This window comes from Gavialis gangeticus, unplaced genomic scaffold (assembly GCF_001723915.1).
Source record: "Gavialis gangeticus isolate Ggan-Ray unplaced genomic scaffold, GavGan_comp1, whole genome shotgun sequence".
NCBI lineage: Eukaryota > Metazoa > Chordata > Crocodylia > Gavialidae > Gavialis > Gavialis gangeticus.
This window is the reverse complement of record NW_017729024.1, coordinates 140805480-140832136: the sequence shown is the minus strand read 5'-3', so window position 1 is coordinate 140832136 and position 26657 is coordinate 140805480. Positions and strand designations below refer to the sequence as shown.

General features: G+C 39.6%; 1 protein-coding gene across 1 annotated transcript in view; it reads right to left on the bottom strand.

The window, feature by feature from the left end:
- Positions 1 to 26657, bottom strand: part of PDE4D (phosphodiesterase 4D) — a 1639075-nt gene that overhangs the window by 1170416 nt on the left and 442002 nt on the right. The window contains exon 3 of the mRNA XM_019517823.1: positions 22038 to 22273. Within this exon, the coding sequence (XP_019373368.1) occupies positions 22038 to 22273 (236 nt within the window). The remainder of the gene's footprint in view (positions 1 to 22037; positions 22274 to 26657) is intronic.

Below are 26657 nucleotides of genomic sequence, written 5' to 3'. Positions count from 1 at the left end.
GTCTCCTTAAGGAGCGACCACTCCCCTTGGACACCCGGCTCCCCTCCCCTCTGAGTCTTCAGCGCTTCTCCAACTATCCTCCTTAGCTCGTTGAAGTTCGCCCTCCTAAAATCTAGGGCCACCACCTGACTGCTTGCCTTTGCTACCTTGCGCTGAATGGTGAATTCTAGCAGGCAGTGGTCACTGTCGCCCAGGGGGTCAAGCACCCGCAGCCCCCTCACCAGGTCGTCGCCCATGGCCAACACCAAGTCCAACAAGGCATCCCCCCTGGTGGGGCTGTGCACCTCCTGGGTTAGATGAAGGTCCTGGACTCTCTCCAAGAACCTGCGTGAGCGCTCGGACCTGGCCGACTGCTCATCCCAGCAGATGTCTGGGAAATTCAGGTCCCCCATGACTACCACATCCCTAGCTTTGAACTCTTACCTTTCCAATTTGGAATAAAAAAATGCTACCAAAAGAAATTTTAAAAAATTGTGATACATGAATTACTTTTCAATAAATTAAAAATGTGTTATTGTCATTTTGACCTTTTATATGACATAATAGAAATATATCAAACACAAAACATTGTCTAAAACAAGAAAAATGACTTTTTCCCCATTTCAATAAGGAAAATAGGATTTTCAAACTTATAAAAGTACAAAATATTTTGTTTCATTTTTTTCCTGAGTAGGCTTTCATCACATTCCCACACAATAATTACATTGTGATAAAATTGCATTTTCTGAGACAAAAACATTTTTATCAAAATGTTCATCCAGCCCTAATTTTACTCATAATATATACGTATGTGAATGTAAAAAGCATTCTCAGTACCAAATGAATCTCCAATTAAAATATATCTCTAAACTTGAAACTAATATTGTATACTATTTAGATAACTTCCCATAATGTTTCTTAATGTATTCTTCAGTGAGCTTGGAAATATGCATTAACTATCATTTAAAACACTAATGGAAACATGTTTGAAAGCTATAATAGTCTCAATTTTTAGCTCTAAATTACACTCATCCAATATAGTTGCATGCACAGCAGGAAAATGAGAAACAAAAATGGGAGCAAGTAGTTTAATGTTTAAGTTAAGGAGGAACACATTATATATAAATGCCTTTCCAGCTATGTTGCAGGTAAGTAATATTTATAGATGAGATGACTGTACTTGAATGTGGTATATTTAGTAAACACTGCATGTAATGAAATCCTTACATGCTCTTGTTACTATGATATACATAATTTCCCATATTTTATGTACTTTTCAAATTAATTCATTGCTCTTATTATTAAATTCTTATAAAAACATTATAAGCAATGCAATAAGTATGAGGAATAAACAAGAAGAGCTGGAAGTTGCAGTCTGTGAAAAAAAAACTAATTGGTGGGATAGCTCTTATGACTGGACTGCCAACGCTGAGGGTTGCACATCATTTCAAAAGGACAGGGTTGAGAGAAAAGGTGGTAATATCACCTTGTATGTCAAAAATACATATGCTTGTTTCCTGGTTCAGAAGGAAGAAGATAGCAGAGCAGAATGCATTTGGGAGAAGGTGATATGTGAAAGATGCAGAACCAATATAATGGTGGGGATTTATTATAGGCCTCCGAATCAGGAGGAGGTAGGTGGTGGGTGAGGCACTCTTCAAGCAGGTGACAAATCTATCCAAAAGTTATGGGATGGTACTGATGGGAGACTTCAATTTTCCAGACATCTGCTGGAAGAACAATACAGCCAAACATAAAATGTCTAGCCAGTTCCTAAGTTGTGTGGAGGATACTTTTGTGTTCTATAAAGTGGAGGATACAACTAAGGGATCATCTGTCTTGCATCTTGTTCTGACCAACATTGCAGAATTGGTGGAAGATGTCAAAGGGATGAGGAAGAAGTAGTCACGACATAATAGAAATCCAGATCCTGAGACAGGTTAAGCATGAGTTCATCAAACTAGGATGCAAGGTTTCTAAACAGGGAATTTCACACAACTCAAGAAGTTAATGGGCATAGTGCCATGGGAAGACGGACTGAAGGATAAAGGTGCCCAGGAGCTTCTAAAAGGGCACAGTAATGGAAGCCCAAAAAGAAATCATCTCAGCACAATTATAAGAGGGAATCAAGCCCCTATTATAGAAACTGGAAAAAAAAGACAGGCAAGTGGGCATGGCCCCTTTAAGGCAAGGACTTTTGGGGCCAACAGAGACCTAAGGTCAGAAAAGGAAGCTGGGTGGGGATTGGGAAGGCATAGCAGTGAGCTCTAGCAAGGCAAGAGTCTCTGGGCAGGTGAGGCTGAGGAGGCCACATGACTGGAAAGAGGGAGGACCTAAGAGAGAGAAAATCTCACTCCAGAAGAGACAGGGGGTTGGTAAAGCTCTGATCAGGAGAAGGCCAGATTGTCTCTGCCTGATGGAGGGAAGGCCTTGGTTGACAGTGTAAGTAGCCCCAGAAGGAGAACAAGTTTCTGTTGAGATTTTATTTTGTTCCTTGGTTGTTTGAACAGAGGACCTGTGGGGCAAAATCCTGAGTTAAAAATGTGTCCATATATCCTGAGGTAGGGAGGAATTTTAAGCTGAGACTTTTTCTTTTTGTTAAATGGACATCCAATGGACCAAGAGTTACTGTAAGGGAAGATATAGAGGCCACATTACAAGGTGCCCCAAAGGAGTAAGTCAGAGGGACAGGCCCAGCAGTCCTAGGACAGGAACCCAAGCAGGGTAGCAGGACTGAAGGGTCGGCTGCGAGGCCAAAAGGTTTGGGCAGAGTGGCTACCAAGCCATGGGAGAAGAAAGCCATGGGAGAAGAAAAGGCTTATCACAAGCACTCACCATGAATTTAGTAAGAATAAATCATGACAAACAAACGTGTTCTCCTTTGACAAAGTAACTACTTGGACAAACAAAAGGAATGTTGTAGGTACTGTGTCTTCTGACAAGGTCCTACATGACTTTCTAATAAACAAGTTGGAAAAATGCAGTCTGAACAAAACTACTATAAACTGGTTCACTAACTGCAAACAAAGGGTAATTATAAACCTCCATGAATCCATGTCAGAATTGCAGGAGGTTTCACGTGGAGTCTCTCACATATTGGTCCTGTGCCCAGAGCTGTTCAATATGTTTATCAATTATTTGGATGCTGGCTTAGAAAGCTTTTTTAACAAGTCTGCACATGATACAAAACTGGGAAGAAATGCAAACACAATGGAGGATGGCAGCGCAATTCAGAAAAATTTCACCAGATTGGAAAGCCAGGCCGAAGCTAACAGGATGAAGTGCAATGCTGACAAATAAACAGTGCTACACTTCAGGAAGAGTAATCATAAATACAGATACAAAATGGGTGACACCTGGCTGGATCACAGTACTATGGAGAAAGATCTGGGAGTCTCGGTAGATCTGAGACTCAATATGAGTCTACAGTGTGATGCAGTTTCACAAAAGCCAAATGCGGTTTTGAGAGGCATCAATAGAAGCATTAGATGCAAGGCATGGGAAGTGATACAGCCTCTGTACTCACCACTTCTTAGGCTTTTCTAGAGTATTATATGCAGTTTTGGACTCCATATTTTAAAACTGACATGGAGAAGTTAGAGGGGGTCCAGAGGCAGGTGACAAGAATTATAGAGAGCTGGGAAGGCAACTCATACAAGGAGAAACTGAAGAAGCTAGGCATGTTGAGCTTGCAGAAAAGGTACTTAAGAGGGGACACGATAGTAGTCCTCAAATACGTGAAGGGCTGCCATAGAGAACAGGGAAACCCTTTTTGTCTCTGGCTGCAGAGTAGAATGCAAACCAGTGGCTTGAAGTTGCAGCAAAGTAGGTGTAGACTGGATATCAGGAAAATTTTCTTTACTGTTAGAACAGTGAGGCAGGGGAAGTGACTACCTAGGGATGCTGGAAACTCTCCATCATTGGAGGTGCTCAAAAAGAGATTGGATAAGCACTGATCCGAGATGGTTTAGGAGTATACCTATGTTCTGCTGTGGGTAGAATCCTATACTTCTGGGCTTTGCTGGTTGCTGCGTGGGGTGGCAGAGAATTCCAGACCTCCATCCCACCCACTGTTACATGTCAGGGCTTTTCAAGCCTTCCTCAGAAGCATTGGCTGCTGGACAGTGTTACTACTAGGATTAAAACTCAGAGGTGCCTGGCTAGAGAGTCTTGCCCCTACACTCAGGGTAAGAACAATCACCATATCTGGGGTCAGGAAGAAATTTTACCCCATGGTTAGACTGGTATGGACCATGGGTGCAGATCAGGAAAGAAGTGTGTGTGTGGAGGTTGATGGTAGTGACATTCCCTTGTGAGGACCAAGGTCTGTGTTCCTGGCCTGATGCCAGGGCTATTTCTTTTAACCAAAGATTCCTTAACAACTATTGAAACAGTCTAGGGAGCCAACTGCTGTTGTCGTACTGCTGCCTTGGGGGTGGTATAAATCCCAGGCTAGATTTTAATTTTTAAGTTCAGTTATTATTTTGACATGCTGTCCAAATTTTGTTGACAAGGCAAGTGACAGAAGGAAAATGGCTGGTTTCAGAAGTACATTATCACCTAAACCAGAATGTTATCTCACAAGGCAAAGAAAAGGCAGTTTTCTAGCCCTATGTCTTTCTTTCACCAAATTTCAAAGGCTTCATTATACAAGATTCTCTAACAAAAATCCTAGGTAATCTATATAGAGTCACTGCCAGCTCTTCCTATGATGTACAATATAATATCTTCATTTCATAAATGAAAATAAAATAATGAATTAGAATTAAAAGCAATTGCTGTTACTGAAATCCACAGTACTTTCTGCAATCATGGAATAGAAACACACATTGTAAAGAAGTCTTTCTAGCTGAATATTAATGGATTCAAACTATTCTACACTGGGCACACCTACTCATGCATTAACACGCTTTAGTTAATATGCACTAAATCTAGTCCCTCCATTGTGAGGTACTAGAAAAACGTGTATTAGCCTGTCTTACTGTTCACAAACTAAAGAGCACAGTTTTTAAGTGATGCTTAATGTATATTACCCTATTTTAATATACATTAGCTTAATAGCACGTTTTTAGCGATGATTTAAAACATATTAAAATAGGCTAGTGCGCATTAAAGCACACATGTAAAGATGCCTGAAGGTGTTATGGGATAAAAGTGATTGAACTTGAGCAGTAATAGCAGCTGCTCAAAAACTATTTTCAGCCACCTGCAAAACTCATTTTAGCATTGTGATTCCCTTCTCAGGTTTACAAACCTGTGTCATTCAAGTAGGTTTTTTATTTATACTTATAAACTGCTGCTGTAGGGATGATTGAAATGCAAAACACAAAGGCTGCAAAGATGATATCTTCAATTGTGAATCTAAGTTTAACAGACATTTACCAATGCGAAAAAAGATCCTTGTAAGAGAAACACTGTGTATGCTTCTAACTAGCTAGGGTTCCTGATGTCTTTTGTCATTAACTACATTGATAAGAATGTGACATAATAAAGTAAAGGGTATGAGCTTCTTTTGTTTAACATTTCTTTTTATATTGAATTTTCAATAAATCAAACATTGGATATAGGCAACCATACAGATATTTTAAAAGAATAGATCATGTAAAGAAGGCCACATCATTTTAACATTCCTAGCAAAAAATACAATGCAAGCATGAGATCCTCACTCCTGTGCCAGCCACTTTACCTTCGGTAATAAAGAGAACAGTGGTGGGAAGGACCCAAAACCATGCTACCAGATGATTCCTTCTGTGCAAGCATTTTACAGTAGGTTGATTCCCAGGATTATGAGGCTGATTCCTCAGAAACCCCTTTTAAGGCGTCAGAGTGCTGGGGGTAGGCCACAGCATGTAGTGCTAGAGAGAGTCCCAGCAATACTGTAATTCATATGGCAGCCTGAGGAGGGTGACAGGTAGACACACCCCAAAGATTGTGTCAAATATGACTGTATTTTAATGGGCTAAACAGTGTTTAAAAGACACCATAATTCTTTATTTATCCTGGTTCCCAAGTTCTAGTCTGCACTGAACAAAATCTTACCCTAAATTTTCTGCTACAGGACTCATAGGAAGTCTTGTATCATATTATATTAATATAAAATAAATATAGTATATGTCATAGCCAAGTGCAGTCCCTTTTTCAAGACTTTTTTCAGAGTAGGAAAATGCTGGGGAGAGGAGGTTTATATTTCAGGTAGAAATATATGGGACAATCTTCCTTGGAAACAGGCCAGCATGGCCAAACACAAAGCTATGACCCCATAGATGCAGTGTCCATGAGGAAAATAAAAACTCTGACAATCTCTTTGCAGAGGGTTTTTTCCCCAAATTCTTTGATAGGGAGGAGCAGGGTTTGCTGCCTCCTTGCAGGGAGGTATCATAGCAGTTCCAATCTTTTTACATCCATGATCACATGTGCAAGCTTTCATCCCCACTTGCTGTGCAAGCCCATGACCCCATTAGAGAACCCCTAAGTTTCTAAGATGAGTTACAAAGAAGCCCTATGTTTACATACCTGCTACCAGACCCCTCTTTCTGCACCATGCTAGAAATTGCCCCCAAGGCCCTCTTGGTTTCCTGTTATTCCATGTAGCATAGTGGGGTTGGATAATATCCTGACACTGTCTCTAACTCATTCCTATCCCTTTTTTGTAGAACCCTGGCCACTGAAAAGGTCATCATGCAAAGTTCAGGATCAGTGGGTCTGAACCCCTTTCTGTACATGTGGACAGACAAGCTACATATGGCTCTTTGCTCAAGTTAAATAACTCTACTTAAACCCAGGCAATGCCTAAAAGGCACTGATCTTTTTAAAATTATTACACCATCTCTCCCCTCATTTTGGAGAAAATGAGGTTGATCTGTATTAATTCCCAGCTTTCTATCACCACAGAACTGACCTGTTATAGCTACGATTAAGAATATAGAAAGCTGCCTTTTCTTGTCTGTCCCTTGTACTATGAAGGTTCTGAAGTTTTTAGGGCCCAGCTAATTGTCTAAGCCAGTGGTGCCCAAATGTTTTGCCTACTGAACTGGATGGGCGGTGCCTCGTCTGTCCATAAACCAAATCTGGCCAGTGATCTCAATCTGACACCCAGAACAGGCATGGCCGCACGGTGGGGAAGGAAGGAGGCATGGACCAGCCATGCAGGAGGAGTGGAGGCGCATGGCCCAACCCTGACCCAACCTTGCAGGGGGGAGAAGGGGGCATGGCCTGACCCTGTGGGGTGAGGAGAAAGGGGTGTGGCCCACCTCAAACCTAACCCTGCTGGGGGAAAGGGGGTATGGCCCAACTTATGGAAGAGGAAGGGGCATGGCTTGGCCCCAGTGGGAGTAGGGAGGGAGCATGGCCCAGTTCCAACCTGGCCCTGCAGGAGGGAGGAACTTGGAAGCGGGGGAGGGTGGGTACATTTCTGACCCGTAGGGAGTCCTACAGGCCAGATGCCATGCTTCCATGGGCTGCATCTGGCCCATTGGCAGGAGGTTGAGCACCTCTGCTCTAAGCAGATGAGTGGGTGGGGAATAAAAGACCACAAAATAAATGGTTCTTAAACAAAAGACAAAGAAAAAGATATTCCAAGGACAACTACCAGGAATCACGCTTTAGAGAGATCTACAAACAAGTAAAATCAGCAATGAAACAGGAATACTACATTCCACAAACTATGTAGCACATAACAGCACTAAAATTACAACAGAATGAAATGGAGAATTTTTATTCTGACAAAAAGATCCTATAGTTTTTATTAAATATTTCAATTCTAATCAAAGGTTCTCCAAAGCCTCACAACCCATTGGGCTAACATGATTAAAGTACACCAGTCTCTGTAGACAACACACAAGGGAGTGATAAAGCCAGCATCACATCAGACCACCTTTGATTCCCCAATCTATTCCTCATTAATAGATGGGTCAATTGAAGGCAGCCTTTTCCACAAGTCCAGAACAGGGTTTGAACATGTGCCTCTGGAGTCACAGCAAGATTTTTTTTAACTGCTCTGCCCCAAAATCCATAAATAAATAAAATACAGAGCAGTAATTGAAATGTAAATAATTTTATCTTCAAAAACTCACTTAGGCCATCACCTATCTGATAACCCCCCTCTGATGTAGTATTGGAAGAGTTTGTTTTTCTAGGAAGTATATATATTCTCACACACACCACACATGAACAGGTTATGGCAATGCATGACCCCAGCCTATATGGTCTGTCAGGAGCTTCATTATAAACAAATTAAACTGTCTTCATGAATGGAAGAATAGGATGGGGGTTTCTGTCAAACAAAACCAGTTTAGATTCAAAATTCTGAATTTTAAGAATCCTAATGCATTACTAATAATGCATCAGGATCCCATAGCTATTTTCCTTTGGGAGCCACTAGTACACCAAAACCTAAAGCAACCCTTCACTTCACTTGAAGATGAAAAAGTTGCAGCCTTTGGTATAAGGATTACTCAGTGCAATAAGATGAGGAATTATTTTTAAGTTGTCATCCAAAGAGCATAGTATAGGTAGCTGCATCTGGAATGTTTTTGCTAATCAAAGGAATCTAATGAGACCTCAATATTTTGACACTAGATACTATTACTCTGCTGCTTATATTTGCTTGAAACCTTAAATGACATGAGGAGCTGATACAGTAGAAACCCAGACTGGCACATTCACTATATGACTACTTGACCCAGTAAGCTTCCTACAATAACTTCAGATTCTTTCCAGTTTCCATCAACTGGTTTTTGACAGACCGTGTGATCTAAGCAAGCCACCAGCAGCAAGCAGCTCTTGAGTTCCATTTTGCAACCAATTCACTTTGTGGCCATAGGTAAATCACTTAATCTCCTGGTGATTAGATGTACTCATCTATAAAATGGAGAAAACACTACTTGCCTGTCTACCTAGGTCCCAGAGGTAGCATGAGGGCTAATTCATTGTTTACAATGCTTTTAAAAGGAAGATGTGCTATAAAAGTGCTGAGAATTACTGTTGTGTTACCGTTCATTCTTCTTACTGCCCAGTGAGTCATAGTGCACAGCTGCTGCTGAAAACAGCTTAAACCCATGAGGAGACACTCAAGATAGCTAAAGCTTGGAGGCCCAAAGAACATCATTACAAGTTTGAAAATAAATCAAATGGCAGCTTTTCTTCTGTCTTTCAACACTACAGTCCCTGTAGTTCCCACTTGTTTTCAGTGCATAGTCTATACTGCTGAGTTGCAAAAAGACAAATCTAAAGAGCAGCTTTTTCTAAGGATGTATTTTCAGTGCCTGCTGCTTGTTATGCTCCAAGGCCTGCTCCCAACCTCCTTAATTTCATCATTCTTAGAGATACTCAAGTTCTTAAAATAATAACCCAGAACAGTTACAACTTCCAGTGTGTGTTTATTGGACAGTAAACATTGTGGTAATATTATAATACAATAAAATGCAGAGCTGTAGCCATTGTTTTAAGTCTCTTTTCTTGTATAAAGAGAAGTAACTCAGGGCTAAATTATACCATCTTTACTCATACAGGTTAGTACGTTAATACTTGTAAAGTAAAATGTGCCATGAGTAGAGATGGCAGGAACTGGCCTTGAAAGTCTTACTGTGTAAGGAGTAAGAGTGGAAAATCTAGAGACAGAGATACCTGGATTTACCTCATTACACACTGATACTATAAGACCACATGACCACAGTACTGAACTTTCAATTAAATGATAATGATAAAAAAGAATTATCTAAATAGTTTCTCTCAAAAACAAGAAGAAATTAACCAGTTTTTATTGTAAAATAGTACATAATTATGACCAAGCATAGGGAAGCAAAGAAAAAAAAAGGTGTTGGGTGGGGAGAGCTTTAAAATCAAATAATTCATGGCCTCATTGTAATTCGTGGCCTCATCATTTTACCCATGATCATCATTTCTGAACAATCTGAACTGGAGAAACCACATTGGCCGAGAGTACTATGAAGAAGACAGTGGGGTCTAAATCACGAATAGCCACCCTGCAGCACGTGTGCCATAAGTGGCAGAGGCGACTTCTGTGAGGGACTGAGAGCCCTGAGTGCACAGAGAAGGCAGGCACCTTTGTCCCTATGAGAGGGATCAGGCATCATTCCCAAGAGCCAGGTTAACCCTTCGCTGGTGCTGCAGCCACTGTGGATGTCAGAGTTTTGGATTCTCATTTGCCATATAGCCAGTTGCAGGGGCAGAGGAGGGTTAACCTGGCTTTTCATGGTGACACCTCCCTGCCCTCCTCTGCTCTGCATGGCTGTGGCCAGAGGCTTAAGCCCTTGGTGGGGGTCAGAAGAACAGCACCTGGGAAAATTTAGGGTTTAAATGGTGGTGTGCCTTCCACAAAGTCCCACTGCCACCAAACTGCTTGCCAAAGCCACCAATATTTTAAAATCTTTTCTTCATTCAGTTATACATAATCATTATTCATATGATTTAAAATAAACCTTATGACAGCAAATTATATTCAGGCCTGATGAGTAATGTCTCAACAAAGAAAATGTTGAATAGTAACAGGAAACAGAGTTGAGAATACTGGTATGAAGTATTACAGAATACAGCTGTGTGTGAAATATACAAGTTTATATTTACAGTTTTGCATGGATTTTTACATGTTTGAGGGAATCCTCCTTCCACTTTTGCTTTCAGTTATAACAATATAGTTGATATAGTAGCGAAAAGATGCCTATATTGGCCTATGTGAAGCATTTTCACTGTAAACAGAAGTCCTTAGAACACGGGCCCATACTTGCTCGAGAAATGCAAGTATCTTATTAAAATGTCCCATGGGAAAGGGGTTGTAAATGAAATCTGAAGTTTTCAGAGAAACCTATGGTTTATATTCATAGAAATTTTGATGGGAAAAGACTTTTGTGACCTTTTCTAATTCAGATTAATGTATGTAAATGTTTCATGAACTCCCAGGTCACACTGCTGTAACTAAAAGTGGGTGGGATACCTGGTTTGACGTAACAATGGATTCTAGTTTTATTCTTGTAAGAAAATCTTTCTTGATAAACTCATTATATTCAATGTGCTTAGATAAAAAGAACACAGCAGAAATATCACGCAACTTGCTTCATATGAAAAATGAGGAACGTGCTCAAAATCGAAATGCCTCAAAAAGATAATGGATATCCTGACATAAAAGCCAAAAGAAAAAATAATAATTACAAAGATTTACTAGAGATCATCAATACAAAGTTGCGCTGAGTTCCTTCTCCCTGTTCACAAAGAGAATTATAGTTCAAAATTCACCTTTTGCAAGTAGTTTTACAATTCAGGTTCAACAATTTTAACAATCCTCTGCACTTTCTCTTCTTGATCATTCTCCTTCTATTAGAAAATTATCCCCTGCAACATACTGGCTCATGCTTTGTTTAATTTTGTTTTTAAACATCTTAAGTAATGGGCCTTTTATCCAGGTCCTGTGTGTTCAACTGTTAGACTAATGTTTTCCTTGGAACCAGATAAAGTGAGTACAGCATATAATTGGAGGCTTCAAAACTATTTCCCAAAAATACCAATGCTTTTTCTTTCCAAATAGCCTGTTAAATGTAATTTCCAAATGTATTTCTATTTCTATAGCTGACATTTCATTTATGTGACATTTCACATCTGATTATGTCGGTCACATTATGCATTAAGAGGACAGAAGAAACACAGCAAGAATGCTGAAAACTAGGATATCTGGATGAATTGCCATGAAAAAGATTATGTTTTAGGAACAAACACAGAACTCAAGTCTCAATTTCAGATGCATTCTTTGAGGCAAACTAGCATTTGGAGATGGTTGCGAACACGCTGCCGCACTTGAGCCTCTGTAATCAATTAACAAGTATGCTTGAAGTGGCTGGGCATTCCGTCCTGTCTATTGGTAATTATAAAGCCAAATATCAGTTGTTTGTGTGTCAGAAGCCAGGCAAGAATATCTTCTAAGGAAGAACAGCTAAAAATGCTTGCATCACAATTCAGGAAGGCTTTCTACTGAACAAATTCATTCAGAGAATGTGTGGATACCTTTAAGAGTGTTATGTATAAGTTGTTACATTTGCCCAGGGAGTGCAGGAAGGAACAGCAGATGAGTAGGCTAAGAAGGCTCTCTGAATATATAAGCTTTATCATTTTATAAGTTTAACTCCTTGGTCTTTTGAGAATAACACATGATACCAAGAGTGGGGTGCAAAGAAAGAAAAAAAAATGGAGCATCTCAGAATTCCAAAGGAGTTAAAGCTGTCCAGCAATGTAGCAGAAAACTGGAAGAAATTTAAGCAAAGCTTCACCATATATATGACAGCCAGTGGAGCTACAGAGAAGGAAGATCCACTTGATGTAGCTATTTTTTTTAATATACCGGGTCCAGAAGCTGTGTCTCTATAATAGCCTACAACTGCCATTAACAGAACAGAAAAGTTATGGCACAGTAATAAAAAAGTTGGAGGAATATTGTATACCTAAATAAAATAAAACCTTTGAATAGTATAATTTCCACATGAGACAGCAGAAAGAATGTAAGACTATGCAGGAGTTTGTCAAAGATCCCAGACTGCTGAGTCAGACCTGCAACTTTGGAGACCTAAAGGAGACAAAATAGTAATGGGTATAAAGGATACAAGCCTCAGGAAAAGACTGCTAAAGGATCCTGAGCTTAATTTGGAAAAGACAGTTAGAATGCGCCCAGCAGCTAAGACAACAAATGCAGGTTGAAGAAGCTGGAGGAAAAAGCAGAACAAGCTGAACTAGACAGGATTACACAACTGCAAAAACCTAAGGCAACACACAATACAGAAAGGAGAACCTCACTATGAAGCAGGCAAGCAAAGGCCAAAGAGAATTTCTTGAAGAAACAATGGTCAGTTGCAGATGCTGTGGGGGTTACCACAAACCCACACAATGCCCTGTATTGGTAAGTGCTGCAACAAATACAAAAGATTCAATCACTTAGCAAGAGTTTGCAGAAAGGAGCAGGATAAAACACATGAAACAGCAGGTGCCTGCTCTATGCAATGAGGAAAAGGAAGAATTCCTCATTAGCACAATGCAAGAAGTTCATTCTTCTGAGGACTGGACAATTACCCTGGACACCAATGGGCTAATGGTAACTTTTAAATTAGATACAGAAGCATAGGTCAATGTAATACCAGGATACATTATTCAAAAAATGAAGAATAAGCCTGTGTACTATGAGAATATGAAAGTGAGATTTACAGCATATAGTGGGAACATGATTGTAACCAAGGGTGTTTGTGCACTGCATGTTAGATACAAAGGTAATATAGTGAAAATTCAGTTTGTAACAGTCCCAGAAAAACTAGTGCCAATTATTGGGTTGTGAATGTGTAAAACTCCAGGTTTGATTAAGAGAATGGATGCCATTAAGGACTAGAAAGCAAGAACATAGAAGTTTTACAATGTGTTTCAAGGCATAGAGAAACTGTTAACTAAGTACAAAACAGAATTAAGAGAACCAAATATGTGCACCATACATGCTCCAAGAAATGTTTCCTTGTATTGAGGGAGCATCTGAAAAGGGAATTAGATAGATGGACATAATAAACTGGTCATAATAGAAAAAAAGATGGATCCTTGAGATTGTGTCTAGATCCTAAGCAATCTAACAGGTACATCAAAAGGGAGCATTTTCCCATTTCCACCAGGGAACAGGTTTTTGGCAGTGTGGCAAAAGCTAAATATTTCTCCATTCTGAATGTCTCTTCTGGATTTTGGCAAGTTCCCCTAGAAAAAAATAGCACTAGACTATGTACCTTCCATATGCCCTTTGAAAGGTATTGCTTTAGATTTCCTTTGGACTGTGTTCTGCATCTGAAGTATTTCACAAAAAGGTGCAACAAATTTTTGAAGGTCTTGATAGAACTGTAGTTTATAATGATGACATATTAGTTTGGAGAAAACCTATGGAAGAACATGACTTGAAGCTAAGAACGGCACTAGAAAGAGCTTGAAGAGCAGGTTTGAAACTGAACAAACAAAATGCAAATTCAGGGTCAAAGAAACAGCATATCTGGGAGAAAAGCTCTTTGAGAAAGGGGCACAAATTGATCCTGCAAGGATTAAAGCCATTACAAACATGCCATCCCCTACAGATAAGGAATGAGTGCAAAGATTACTGGGAATGATCAATTTTGTAGACAAATATCTTCCTAACTTAAAAGAGCAGACTAAATACCTTAGATCACTCCTACAAAGAATGCTCAGTGGACATTGGGAACATGAAGATAAAGCTGAATTTAAAAATTTGAAGAAAAAAAATAATGAAAGCTCCAGTAGTAAAATAGTATGACCCTAGAAGACCTATTACATTGCCAACTGATGCTTCTAAAGAAAGCATTGAAGCAACTTTTCTTCAAAAACATGGAGATAGCTGGAAGCCAGTAGCTTATGCATCTAGGGCACTCTCTAAGTCATAGTGTCTATGTGCACAAATTGAGAAGGAAATTTTAGCTCTGGTATATGGCTGTAAGAAATTTCATATATTCATGTATGCAAGGTCTGTGATTGCTGAAATTGACTGCAAACCTTTGGTAACTATAGCAAAGAAAGGGTTATCAGACATGCCACCTAGATTACAGAGCCTTTTCTTTCAACTGCAAATGTATGATCTAGACATACAGTACATGCCACGAAAACATCGACAGAGCATACGACACAGTGGAAAATGACAGAACTTCAAACTCAGACATAGTATATGTTAATCTAATTGAAAGAGTGATTCCTGTTACAGATAAGATGTGGACACTAACTGTAGAAGCTACTAGTCCAGACATCACCTTGCAAAAACTGATAACAGCTATTTGTGTTGGTTGACCTGGAAAACATACCTAGCCCCTAGTCTCAGTTCAAGGAAGAGCTGTCACTGCTGGAAAGCATTTTGTTCAAAGGCTCATGATTTGTTGTTCCAGCAGTGTTAAAGAAAGATATATTAAATAGAATCTGCGAGGGGCATCTAGGCATTGAAAAATGCAAAAGGAAAGCAAGGGGTACTTTGTATTGGCCCAACATAAATAATGACATAGAAGATGTTGTAAAGGCTTGTACAATGTGCCTAAAGTACAGATCAGTGCAAAGAAAAGAGCCCATAATGGTCATGGAGAAGCCCACGGCTCCATGATATCAAGTGGGCATTGATTTATTCATCCATGAAGGAAAAAATGATCTATTAGTGCTGGCTTATTATTCTCACTATCCTGAAATTGCATTGTTTGAAAAGCACAACAGCAAACCATGTCATAACTCACATCAAATCAATTCTTGCTGGACATGGGATTACAAATTGTGAGACCAGACAACAAACCTTAATTCAACCGTCTTGAGTTTAAAGAGTTTGCAAACAAATATGGATTCTATCACAGCACTTCAAGTCCTAAATGCCCATAATCCAATGGTCTGGTGGAAAATGGAGTACAAATAGCAAAGAAATTGGTGAAAAAAGCTACAGATTCTCGCACTGATGTTTACCTGGGTGAGGTCTGGGGCCTCACATGTTGTACGGCCTGTCATGTGAGTAGCCCTGCCCCTCTACTCTCCTGCCACGCCTTTGATGTTGATTTTTCAAGAGAGGGGGTTCAGTGTAGATCTTCCTGGGAGGGCCTCCCGACAATGGCAGTACTCACGATTGTTTGGTGCGATGGTCCACGGGGCTCTGCCTCTCCTACACCCTGTCCACTCGCCAACCGGATGTGATGTTCATAGAGTACGGATTTTGGCCACCGCGGGGTTGCCCACAGCTTGCTTCGGGTGGGTTCTCCCATCGGTGTGAGCGCCAATGGCTCTCCTCACTCTGGCTATGCCGTACAGCCCACCTTCTCTGGGCCTCTTTGATTTCCCTGCTACGGGGAGCTGAAATGCCTTCCCCACTCCACCTCCTGCAGGGGGCTCAGACTTTCCCCTATGTGGGGTGCGGGAGCTGCCCCAGCTGTGCTGCACCTCTCCCATGCTGGAGCCTTAGCAGCCCTGGTGTGCTGCACACCAGCGTCTCCTCTCTCCAGCTCTGCCTCCATCCTGGTTCCGGCGCGGCTTTTCAACTTTCCCATGGTGGCCGGCATGCCTGCCATGATTGGCCCAGCTGTTCCCCGTGCAGGAAACAGCTGATTAAACAGCTGGCGTAACGCTGGCTCATGTGGCTGCGGCTGTGGTCTCGGCTCCTGCTCTGGCTCTCCGGCGGAGGGTAAGTCACCCCCGCCAGGCGTCTGTCCCCAGGGTTTGGGGCCCACGGCGTTTCCTCTCTCCCCTTCGGGAGCCTGTAGTGGCATCTCGCCACCACAACCTGCCACTCTTAAATTACAGGGCAACACCCATGAAACATGGATTGTCCCCAGCAGAAATGTTTAACAGGAAATTCAAAACCAGACTGCCAAATCTCATGGATGATGCTCATCAGAATGAAAAGCAAGATGTGAAAACATTAAAAAAAATTCCACAAACTCAAACAAAAATGGTATTATGACAGGGGTTCCAGGGAGTTACTGTAATTGCACAACAAAGATATGGTGCTTATTTCAGATGGAGGAACGTGGAAACAAAAAGTACTTGTTTCCCATCAAGTAGCTCCCAGATCCTATCAGGTGGTCACACTGGAAGGACAGGTGTTAAGAAGGAACAGGTGACACTTGGAACTCATAAAGGGAAGAAAAGCAACAGCATCACAAGATTCCCCAAAGGAAATAGAGTTAACATCAAAGCAACAAGAAACAACAGAGGAGATTGAAAATGAGACAGAAGTAGAGACATCTGAACAAGGAAACCAGACAAGAACTGAACCAGTAAGGACTGAGAATGCAGAGAAACTAAGATCACTTAGACCAGTGGTCCCCATCAGTGGTACATGTAGTGGTATGCAGACAACCTGTCAGTGGTACTTGTTAACAGATTTATTATGAGTACTTTATATGACAAAAATTTGCTGGTGGTACTTAAGGTTATATTGTTTTAAATTTGTGGTGCACCATCTGTCAGTTTGGGAACTGCTGACTTAGAGATAAAAACCCAACACAAAAACTAATAGAGACCCGCTAAAATGCGCTTTAACTATGGGTTGAACTAAACTAAACTGTCAGTGTTAGTATTATTTAGGTATATATTACATGTAAAGCGGGAAGATGTGTGGATACCTTCAATGTGTCAGGTATCCAGGTTGCAGCCATATTAGTCTACAGGCAAAAGGAATCAGAACTTGTGGTAGAGGTGATATCTTTTATTAGATGAACTAGATTTTTGCTATTTTTCTTGCAAATTTTTTTGCAAAAATCTAGTTCGTTTATTAAAAGATATCACCTCTACCACAAGTTCTGATTCCTGGATACCTTTAAAATTGTTATGTATATGTTGTTACATTTGCCCAGGGATTGCAGGAGGGAACAGCAGATAAGTAGGCTAAGAAGGCTCTCTGAATAAACAAGCTTTATCATTTTATAAGTTTAACTCCTTGGTCTTTTGAGAATAACACAGAGAAGACTATTTGAAATGGTCTTAGCTGTTTGAGGGGGAAATCAGATTTCTAACACCATTTTACTGGCACTAAATATTTATATATTATAGTCGAATCCAATCAGGAATGGAGCTCTACTGGGTTGGGTGCTGCCCATACATGGAAAAGAGGCAAACTCTGCCTTGAATATTTTTGCTTTAAAAGAGGTAAAAAATGAAGTACTATAATTGTACCAAAAATGAATAGGTTTCCATATCTGATAGATGTCCTATTAAAATGAATTGCTTTGGGGAAAAATAAAACATTCTACTCTCTGCACCCTTTCCTAAAACCATGCCCATTACCTAGAAGTCTTGAGATGGAATTTTTGCATAGGCTAAGGAGGTAGCACTAGCTTTATTAAGGGAGGAAATTAAATTTTAAAGGATTTCTTCATATGCAAAAACCTAATATTAGGTTTCATCATAAGAAATGTTCACCATATATGTAATTATGTATGCAAGCTAAATATGCTGCTCATTTTTTTAAAAAGGGTAAAAAACAAACACTTTCATAAATATTAAAAGTGGTTGCCTGCATACTTCTAATTTGCCATATGGAAGGTTTGGCAACCATTAAATTTAATAAATGAAACTGTTCCTATCAATGACATGCTCAACCTATTAATTTACAAGTGCTAATTTTTCCTGCTAGCTACTCTGGAAGCAACGCATTAATCTAAAGCCTATAAAACCTTCATCTTAACGGCCTTGACTCTTCTCATTTTAACTAGTTTTACACACTACTGTGTGATCAGAATCAGACTCAACATATTTAACACTCCTGCAAACGCAAAAGAAAAAAGAATGTTTTGTCACCAAGGAGCTTTAGAATTTCAAGGATCAGTTTCTCATTCACCTACATTTGCATAAATCAAGAACAACTCTGTTAACGTAAATAAGGCTTACATGTATACAAAAGTGTGTGAGTACAGAAATGGGTCTTTTTACTCCTTACAGAGAAAACAGAACTTTGGCTGTAAGAAGAAAACAGATAACTTCTTTTAAGAATTCCTCAGGAGAGGCCTTCTCTTGCACACTCCTGAGGCTTGAATCATCGTTATCTAATGGTACATTACTAGGCTACAATAGGATTTCAAAATTCTACACTTGTGATTTTAAAAGTTTTAAATTGGAAAACTCTCCTTCCTTATAATACTTTCTAAGAAATGTATGTTTATCTACCTCCAGAATGAAAGAAGAATACTCAAAATCTGTAATAATCTTCATTATTCCTTACAGTGCTAGGCTATTTCCACATATGCCCAGCAGTTAGAAGGTTGCAACATCCCTGTAGGAGCAACAGATATCCTTTATTTCAGTACTTTTCCATAAACAGATAGATTGGCTATCCCAGGTACCTTTCTCTGGACTTCTGACTGGCATTGCTGGCAAGTGTAAAAATTGCACAAAATGGATGAAAAACATTTGCTTTCATAAACAGTATTCCTTTGTGGCAGCATAAACTCTCATCAGTTAAAGATATACTGAACTAGATAAAAAGTTTATATTTCCAAAGAAGCATTCAAAATAATAATTGCTTCTATTTCTTTTTACAAACAGGTAGCTTCATCCAATAATCTGCAGATTGATAGTTTCCCCTATTATTCTCAGCACTAAACTTCCTAGCAAATAAATCTTGTGTTGCCTGATTTCAAACCAAATGTTAATAAGCAGAGAAAAAAGCTACAGACTTGCTAAGCAGGACACAGAGTTCTCTTTAATGTCTACAAGAGACTCTTACGCACACAGAATCCCCTCACGTATACGGAACCCCCTGTGGGTATAGCAGGCAAAAACAAGGAGTGTAGATGTGTCCAACAGACCAGTATGACCTGTATTCATTATTTACTTCAAGTACATATTCAGCTCTCTATCTTATTTCGCATTTGAATTCAACACAGGAACCAATGCACTCACCAGAAATCCATAATTACTTTTTTACTTCAATTTTCTATTTCATGTATTGCATCTTACCAAGAAGTATTTTTATCCAACTGATTCCCTACATTTTGGGAAACTGTCCATAAAGTACTTGTAAAATACAGTTTCAGCATATCAGACCAAAGCACTATAATTGCACCTCTTAAGCAAATGCTTGTTTGCTTTTTCTTTGACTAACCTTTTTTTTTCTCCAGATTCTTTTCACGTTATTACTGTATCAGTTTCCTATAGCGCTCATTTCCATCCCAAAATGCTGCACGGAACAATTAGGTTATCATGACAAAGTTACAAACCACAACTCGGTTCACTATCATTGCACGAGAGTAATAAGTAAAATATAAACATTTAAGTTTTGTATAAGCCTTATGCTCCCCAAAATCCTTCTGTTAAAAGAATATTATTAAGATGCAATGCTAAGCACTCAGCAGTCAAGAGATGCCTGAACTAAAACTGCCACTGCAACCTCATTCTGACTTCATTATGCTTATACAGTCTGCCCTCCACTTAATTTAGTGCACAGAATGCAGACTGCTCTGGAGATGAAACAGGATTGTGAAGTGATGGAGGGCTTCATGGTTAAGGCAGCTAAATGCTCCCCTGAAATCTGGATTCTCTCCCACATCTGCCGCAGAATTTCCGTGGGGTTTTAGACAAGTCTCTTAAATCTGAGTTTTCATGCATTCAGGAGTTTCATGTTCCTCATTTTCTGGGTGTCTAACTTGAGACTGAGGATCACTTTGTATAAGTGCTGACCACTCACGCTGAAGACAGTTAGAAATGTGCTTCAAACATATGAAGTGCTATACTATGCTAAGAAGTAGGAAGATCATATCCTATGCACAACAAATTCAAAAAATAGTGGGTACTATGGAACTTAATCTCTGCCCTCCACTGCCACCTGTAGAAGTGAGATAATACTACCCGTCATCACATGGGAAGGTTTGCTCAATCTTACAAACCATTCAGATACTCTGATGACAAACACTATAAAAAAGCCCATAAAGAAATTAATAATTATTAAGAATTAGGTTGCATAGCAAGTTTTAAATATTGTGAAGTAAATGAAGAATGAAATTCACATCCAGAGCGATAAAGAGAAACAAAATAAGGGGCATCCACTTAGTAAGTGAGCATCATCTATTCCATGCTTTCAACAAAGTCCTGTGGAAAAAAAGAATGTGGTCATGTAATTACAGCCTATAGAATAATGCATTCCTAACAAGGCAGTCAAAGTAAGGATGTACATTCTGACATTTCTGAATTCTTGAGTTATAAGTTTTGCAGCCTTAGTATTGTTCTTTTAACTTTGGGCTTGTTTACTTTCCTTGCTTGTATTTATCTTTTTTTTTCATTTCAGTTCTGACACTAAGCCCATCCCATCCTGCACCAACACAAAGCAGCAATTGCAGGGAAAGTCCTGGCCTGCTCTCCTAAGGTTGGATGGAATATTTCTCTGCAATTTGGAATTTACAGAGCTCTAGCAAGTCTCTACTGAAAACAGATAAACTTGTTTTTCTGAAAGCTTAAAAGCTTGGCCAAATATGTAAGGATTTACATGGGACAAAAAAGGCACACAAAAACTTGACACAAGGACTCCTCCACCTGCCAAATTTTAAATCTCTACCTAAAGGATGGGAACACCAGAATTTCTGAAATTAAAAACTTCACCAGATTCTATTTTTACAATGGGCAAACAACTTTTTTTAACCTTGTTCCTGGAAAAAGCTGAACCGTTTTGGCTGAAGCTTTCAAAAAGTTTTGCACCCTGAGGCAGATATCTGGCTCATCACTAACAGGCTGTCATCACCAACAGGCTGAATGTAGCAAAAGTTAGAAGCAGCTGAGAATGGCCTCATATCAGATAACTTTAATAGTAAATTATTCTGCCAGTCCCTCCCATAGAACATACACAGAGTAAGATGTCTCACATAGGACGGTAGACAACTGAATGAGAACAGCAGCACAAATATATTCTGTGCACCATATTATATACTATATTATTATATTATATAATACGTTGCACAATGTTGTTTGCGCTGCTGTTCTCATTCAGTTGTTTATGTATTATATAAACCATAGACATCTAGGAACAAAAGCAAAAAGCTGGCACCTCCGCTGTTTGGGGGCTGGACCTGATGATCTTGCGAGGTCCCTTCCAGCCCCTTCCAATCTATGAATTACAATTTATGAAAAAACCTTAAAAGCCTCTAAATTAGGTTGCAAAATGCTTGCATGCAAAATACTTCCCACATACAGTAACGACTATTTATACATATTGCAACATTAGAAATCCAAGCTTCTAGCGGTCACCATTTCCAACTACAGTACTATCACTGATGCTCTTGAGTTCCTTCTTCACAACAAGTACACACAATCAGCAGAACAGGTTTTGGTAACAGTTTTAAGTGGCATGCTTTTTGTTTTCCACCAGTGCTACCAAAATGGTTCCATTAATTACAGAAAGGGTGTTTTCTTTTGCTTGCAGGAATCATGTTCATTTCCTGTTTAGGGCTATGGATACAATTTACCATCTTTTACACTCTAGCCAAATAATTCAAACAGATTTACTGAGCTCATTTTAAAGCAAATTGTCACCACAGGTACCGAAAAGCAAGGAAAAAAATCAGAGCAACACTGACCTGCTGGATTCTGCAGAAGTGATGGCAATCAGTGGAGGAATCCTAAGTGGAAGGCTAGTGGGCCTTGGTGTAGTCTCCATATCATTCCTCCTATCCCAGTCTGCTTGCTCTAACTGCCTGAAAGCCAGAGGAGGAAGCTGGACGTTGCGGCAGGAGAGCCTCCGTACAAGATAGGGCTCCATTCCTTGGAAAGGGGCCTCGTCTTCAGTGTTGGAGTGTATTGTTTCTTCTGAAACCTGTAAACCCAAAACCCCCAATACTTTAATTTCATAATAATTTACTGCAATTCCTTTGTCATATTCTATTTTATTCATACTATTGAGATGTTTCTAGAAGTACTGGCAAAATAAAAAAAGGCAGCAAAGAAGCATGTTTGCTGGAAAGGAAAATAGACGTAAAGACAGAGAGGTTCAGTTATGGATAGATGACGGATGGATGCAATGTAATGTGTGCTGACAATAGTGAGGGATGTTCAATTGCTGTAATAGCAAACAGAGTGCTAGTTCTGCAGGGAATATCGCAGTCTGCATTCAACATATGTACCTCTACCTGTACAAGGAAATAGAAAAAGGTATTCTCTGAATGGGACAAATATTTTTTCTCCTCTCACCAACCTCCCTGCAACTCCTGTCTTTTTGGTAGAAGTAGGGGTCTGAATAGCAATAGGGCAACAAAAGCAAGAACAACATGTAAGGTCACAAAACCTGCATTTCTTTACAGAGAAGCTTGAGCTTCTAGATATAAAGACAGAAAATTCACATTAAATTCTCTACATTACAACAAAAAGAACCTCCATTATACACACACTGAGTAACAGATTGATTTTACAAGTACCGACTACCAACAATTCCCATGGTAATCAATAGCAACTGCAAATAATCAGCACCTCTGAAGTCAGGTCTAATACAACCTGAGGTCCACATATAAAAGAACATGGTTTTGAAGTTAATCATTTTAGATTCTGGTAATATAATACTTTTTTCTGAATAGTGGAAGAGTGGCAGTTACCCTATAAAGTAACTCCTGAGCTATCGTCAGCTCACCGAAGGGAGAATGGCCATTCCTGGAAATTCCCAAATAGTTCCAGAGAGACCACTATTTTAGCATTCCAGTTTTTTAGAAAATGGGCCTTTTAAGAGAATCCAGATTCTGACTATTTCAAGAATGAGGGGGAAATGGAGTCAGGTACTCAGTATCCTATGGTTAAACAGGTCGGTGCTTTTATTCCATTTCACAACATCTATGTCCAAACCAGCCAAAAGCACCCTTATTTATAGACACATTACAGAAATCAAGGGACAAATAAGCATGAGGCATAAAATGTATTCTTACCTTCGGGTTTGAACACTGGGATCAATAACAACATATGTAGGTATACCCTACACTCCAACCACCTCAGGTACCAATATCAAAACAAGCCTGTCAGGACTATGAGGGGCTCAGATGCCTATTTACTAGGGCTGTGCAAAGCTTTGGTCCCTGATTCGATTTGGTGGAGATTCAGCCTGATTCGGTGGCTGAATCTCCGAATCCGAATCGAATCAGAGGACCCTTTAATCTCTCCAAATTGATTGGGATAGATTTGGTGATTTGGATGTAGATACAGCTTTAAATGATTTTTCTACATACATCTAGGTAGCAGGGGCTCTGAATGCTGCAGTGCTGGGGCAGATGCAGCGTCTCACAGAATTTTGGTGGACTCCCCAGTGCGCTCAGCAGCAGACCCAGAAGTGGACCAGAAGCACTTCCAGTCCACTTCCTGGTCCACCAGGGAGCATGTGGGGGCACCTTCCCAACTCAGCAACTGATGCCTCCTGGGTCTGGGAGGGGCACCTGGGGTCCCCCTGTGGCCAATCACCAGGTTGGGGTGGCTTGGGCAGGGGGGGCCCCCAGTGTGCTCCCCAGCAGACCCAGAAGTGAACCAGAAGTACTTCTGCTCCACTTCCGGGTTCACTGTTGAATACACTGGAGAGCCCCCCCGTGCTCCTGTGGAACGCTCCATGTGCCCCAGCACCACAGCGATCACGATCGGCGCTACTACCTCAAGGTATGTAGAAAAAACTTTTTAAACTGTGCCTGCATCCAAATCGCTGATTCACCAAATCAGCATCGAATCGTCAGATTCGGATTTGGCCAAATCGAATCAGGGACAGTGATCCAAATCAACAGATCAAATCACTGTCCCTTATTCGTGCTGAATCCAAATCCAAATCGAATAGGGCCCATTTTGCACAGCCCTAATATTTATCACTGAAGCCCATGCTGCTGTGACTTTACTGCTACAAGTATTTCCGTAAGCTAGACATAAATGAACTTGTGCTACAATCACACCTCAAATTACAGCATAGGCATAGTCTCTCATTAGGCTCAAAGTACATTTGTCACGATTATTTTTATTTTGTATGGGAAAGTTATATTCATTTGCCTATATTTTATCCACTCTGTGCACAGAGAAAGTGGGGAGTCTCAAGTCCATTAAAACAGCGCCCTTCAAAATGATTAATTATTAATAAACTACAATTGTAGTCATAACCTAATCAGCAAGTTGAGAAAATTACTTTTAATACATTTTAAAACAGAAAATCATCATTCATAACTTGAGAAAAATAGCCATTCTAACCTTAAAGCAATTTTAAAATTATAGGCATTATAATACGGTGTGCATTAATTCATGGGCTCCAAAGTGAATCAACAGGGAAATCAATCACTGTAAAAACTCCATGAAAATGTTTAATTAATAGTAATCTAGGAGGAAGTACTCTAATCTAGGGATTAGAGTAATCTGGGGGGAAATTTAATTTAGACCTTGGCATTTCTAGCATACGTTTTAATGAGTATGTAAGATAAATGAAATAATGAAAAAATGAATTAAGTTAATTATGGTTTGGGACTATATGAAACTTTTAACTGCTTTTGGTGCCAGATGAAACATAATTTACTTATCGGTTGTGCTGATTGAATCAAATACATAATATAGACAAAGAACAGATTTTTGCAAGTGAATGAAGAATACAAATCCCGAAAACTACAATAAAATCTTGGAAGGAAAAGGCTAAGAATGAACAAAATTAACTAGATGTATTGCATAAATGAACGCACTAGCAATGAAAAAAGTGAGAGGCTCTGGATCATTATAATTTTGAAACTCAGCTTTGGGCCCCATATCCCATGTTTCATTCAAAAGCAACTGTAAATTGAGTCAAAACTACAGAAGAGACCAACTCAGTAGGTGTAAGAAATTAGGCATCCAAGTTTGCAGATTTGGGCATGAATTGTTTAATAATAGGAAACTATAAGCAACTAATGTGTCTTCTAGATTTGCCACATGTAAAGATATAGTTGTAAAGAGAAGTATGTTTCCTCCTAATACCCATGAGATGGGGTTATTATCCTTCAAAACATAAATGTAGCATTCAGGATATTAGAAATCTATGGGAAGCTGTCTGTAAGAGTAAGGATGAGAGAGACTTGCCACAATACAAAACAGAAGTTCACATAAAACAGAGGAACCACAGATACAACACTGAATCTTTGAAAACAGTAGGAACAGAAATGCGAGGTAGTAGTTAAGAACAAGTCTGAAGGATATTTGACCCCAGCAGTCTTTCCTGCCCAGAGCAGGAGGGGCTGGACCTGATGATCTCACAAGGTCCCTTCCAGCCCTAAACTTCTGTGAATCTGTGAAGGTAATGGAGAACATTTATACTGAGTGTGAGACTTTCAGAGATACAGTAAAGAGAACTGAATGACTATTGAAATAATTTTAAATCTAAAGAACAAAGCCTCCTAATGAAGCCTACAGAAAAACTATTGAGGACTGTTATAGGACAATAGGATTCTATTGTCTAGAAAAATGTGGATTATTTTCACATCAGGAATATTTTAAAGGCAAAAAAGATGTACCAGTACAGATGTATTAATACTTGGGGGAGGGAGGGGCAAGATTTTACATAGATAGCAACATATGGCAGAAAGAATACCAAGTGAAACAAGTCTGATAAGAAACAACAAGGAAATATTTTAATTACAAATAATGCTTCTGTAGAAAACCAAAGAGAATCCTTTGATGAACTCCTTAATGATGAGGTGGATACAGGTAAACAAAAGCCCTCCATTTTCCAGCTGTTCTGGGGAAATTAATCAATTTTGAAGAGATTTGAGAGGCCATCAAAATTCTCAGGAACAGCAAAGACCAGTCATTCATAATGTTCCCACTGAATATGAAGAGCTGAAAATCAGTCACATCAAAGCAATCTCCTTGAAACCTAGTTGTCAAGCAGTAATATTACCCTGGGCAAGGCAAAAACACCCAGTAAGAGGTACAATTCACCAACCAGTGTAGCCCAATCCTAACCAATGGAGGTGTCAAGAAGGAAGTGACACTGAGGGCAGGAAAGATTTTCAGCATTTACTAAACTTAACATGTAGAATCAAAGCTATTCAGCATCAGAACAAGGGTGTGAATTTTCATATAAAAATCTTAGTGTTAACATATGGTTTTGAGAGTTAGAGATGCACCAACAAGTGGCTGGGGCATGTGGTTAATAAAAGAGAACACATTCCCAAATAAACATCTCTTTGAAAGCCATTTCTGTTATGCTTGATCTTATGACCAACCAA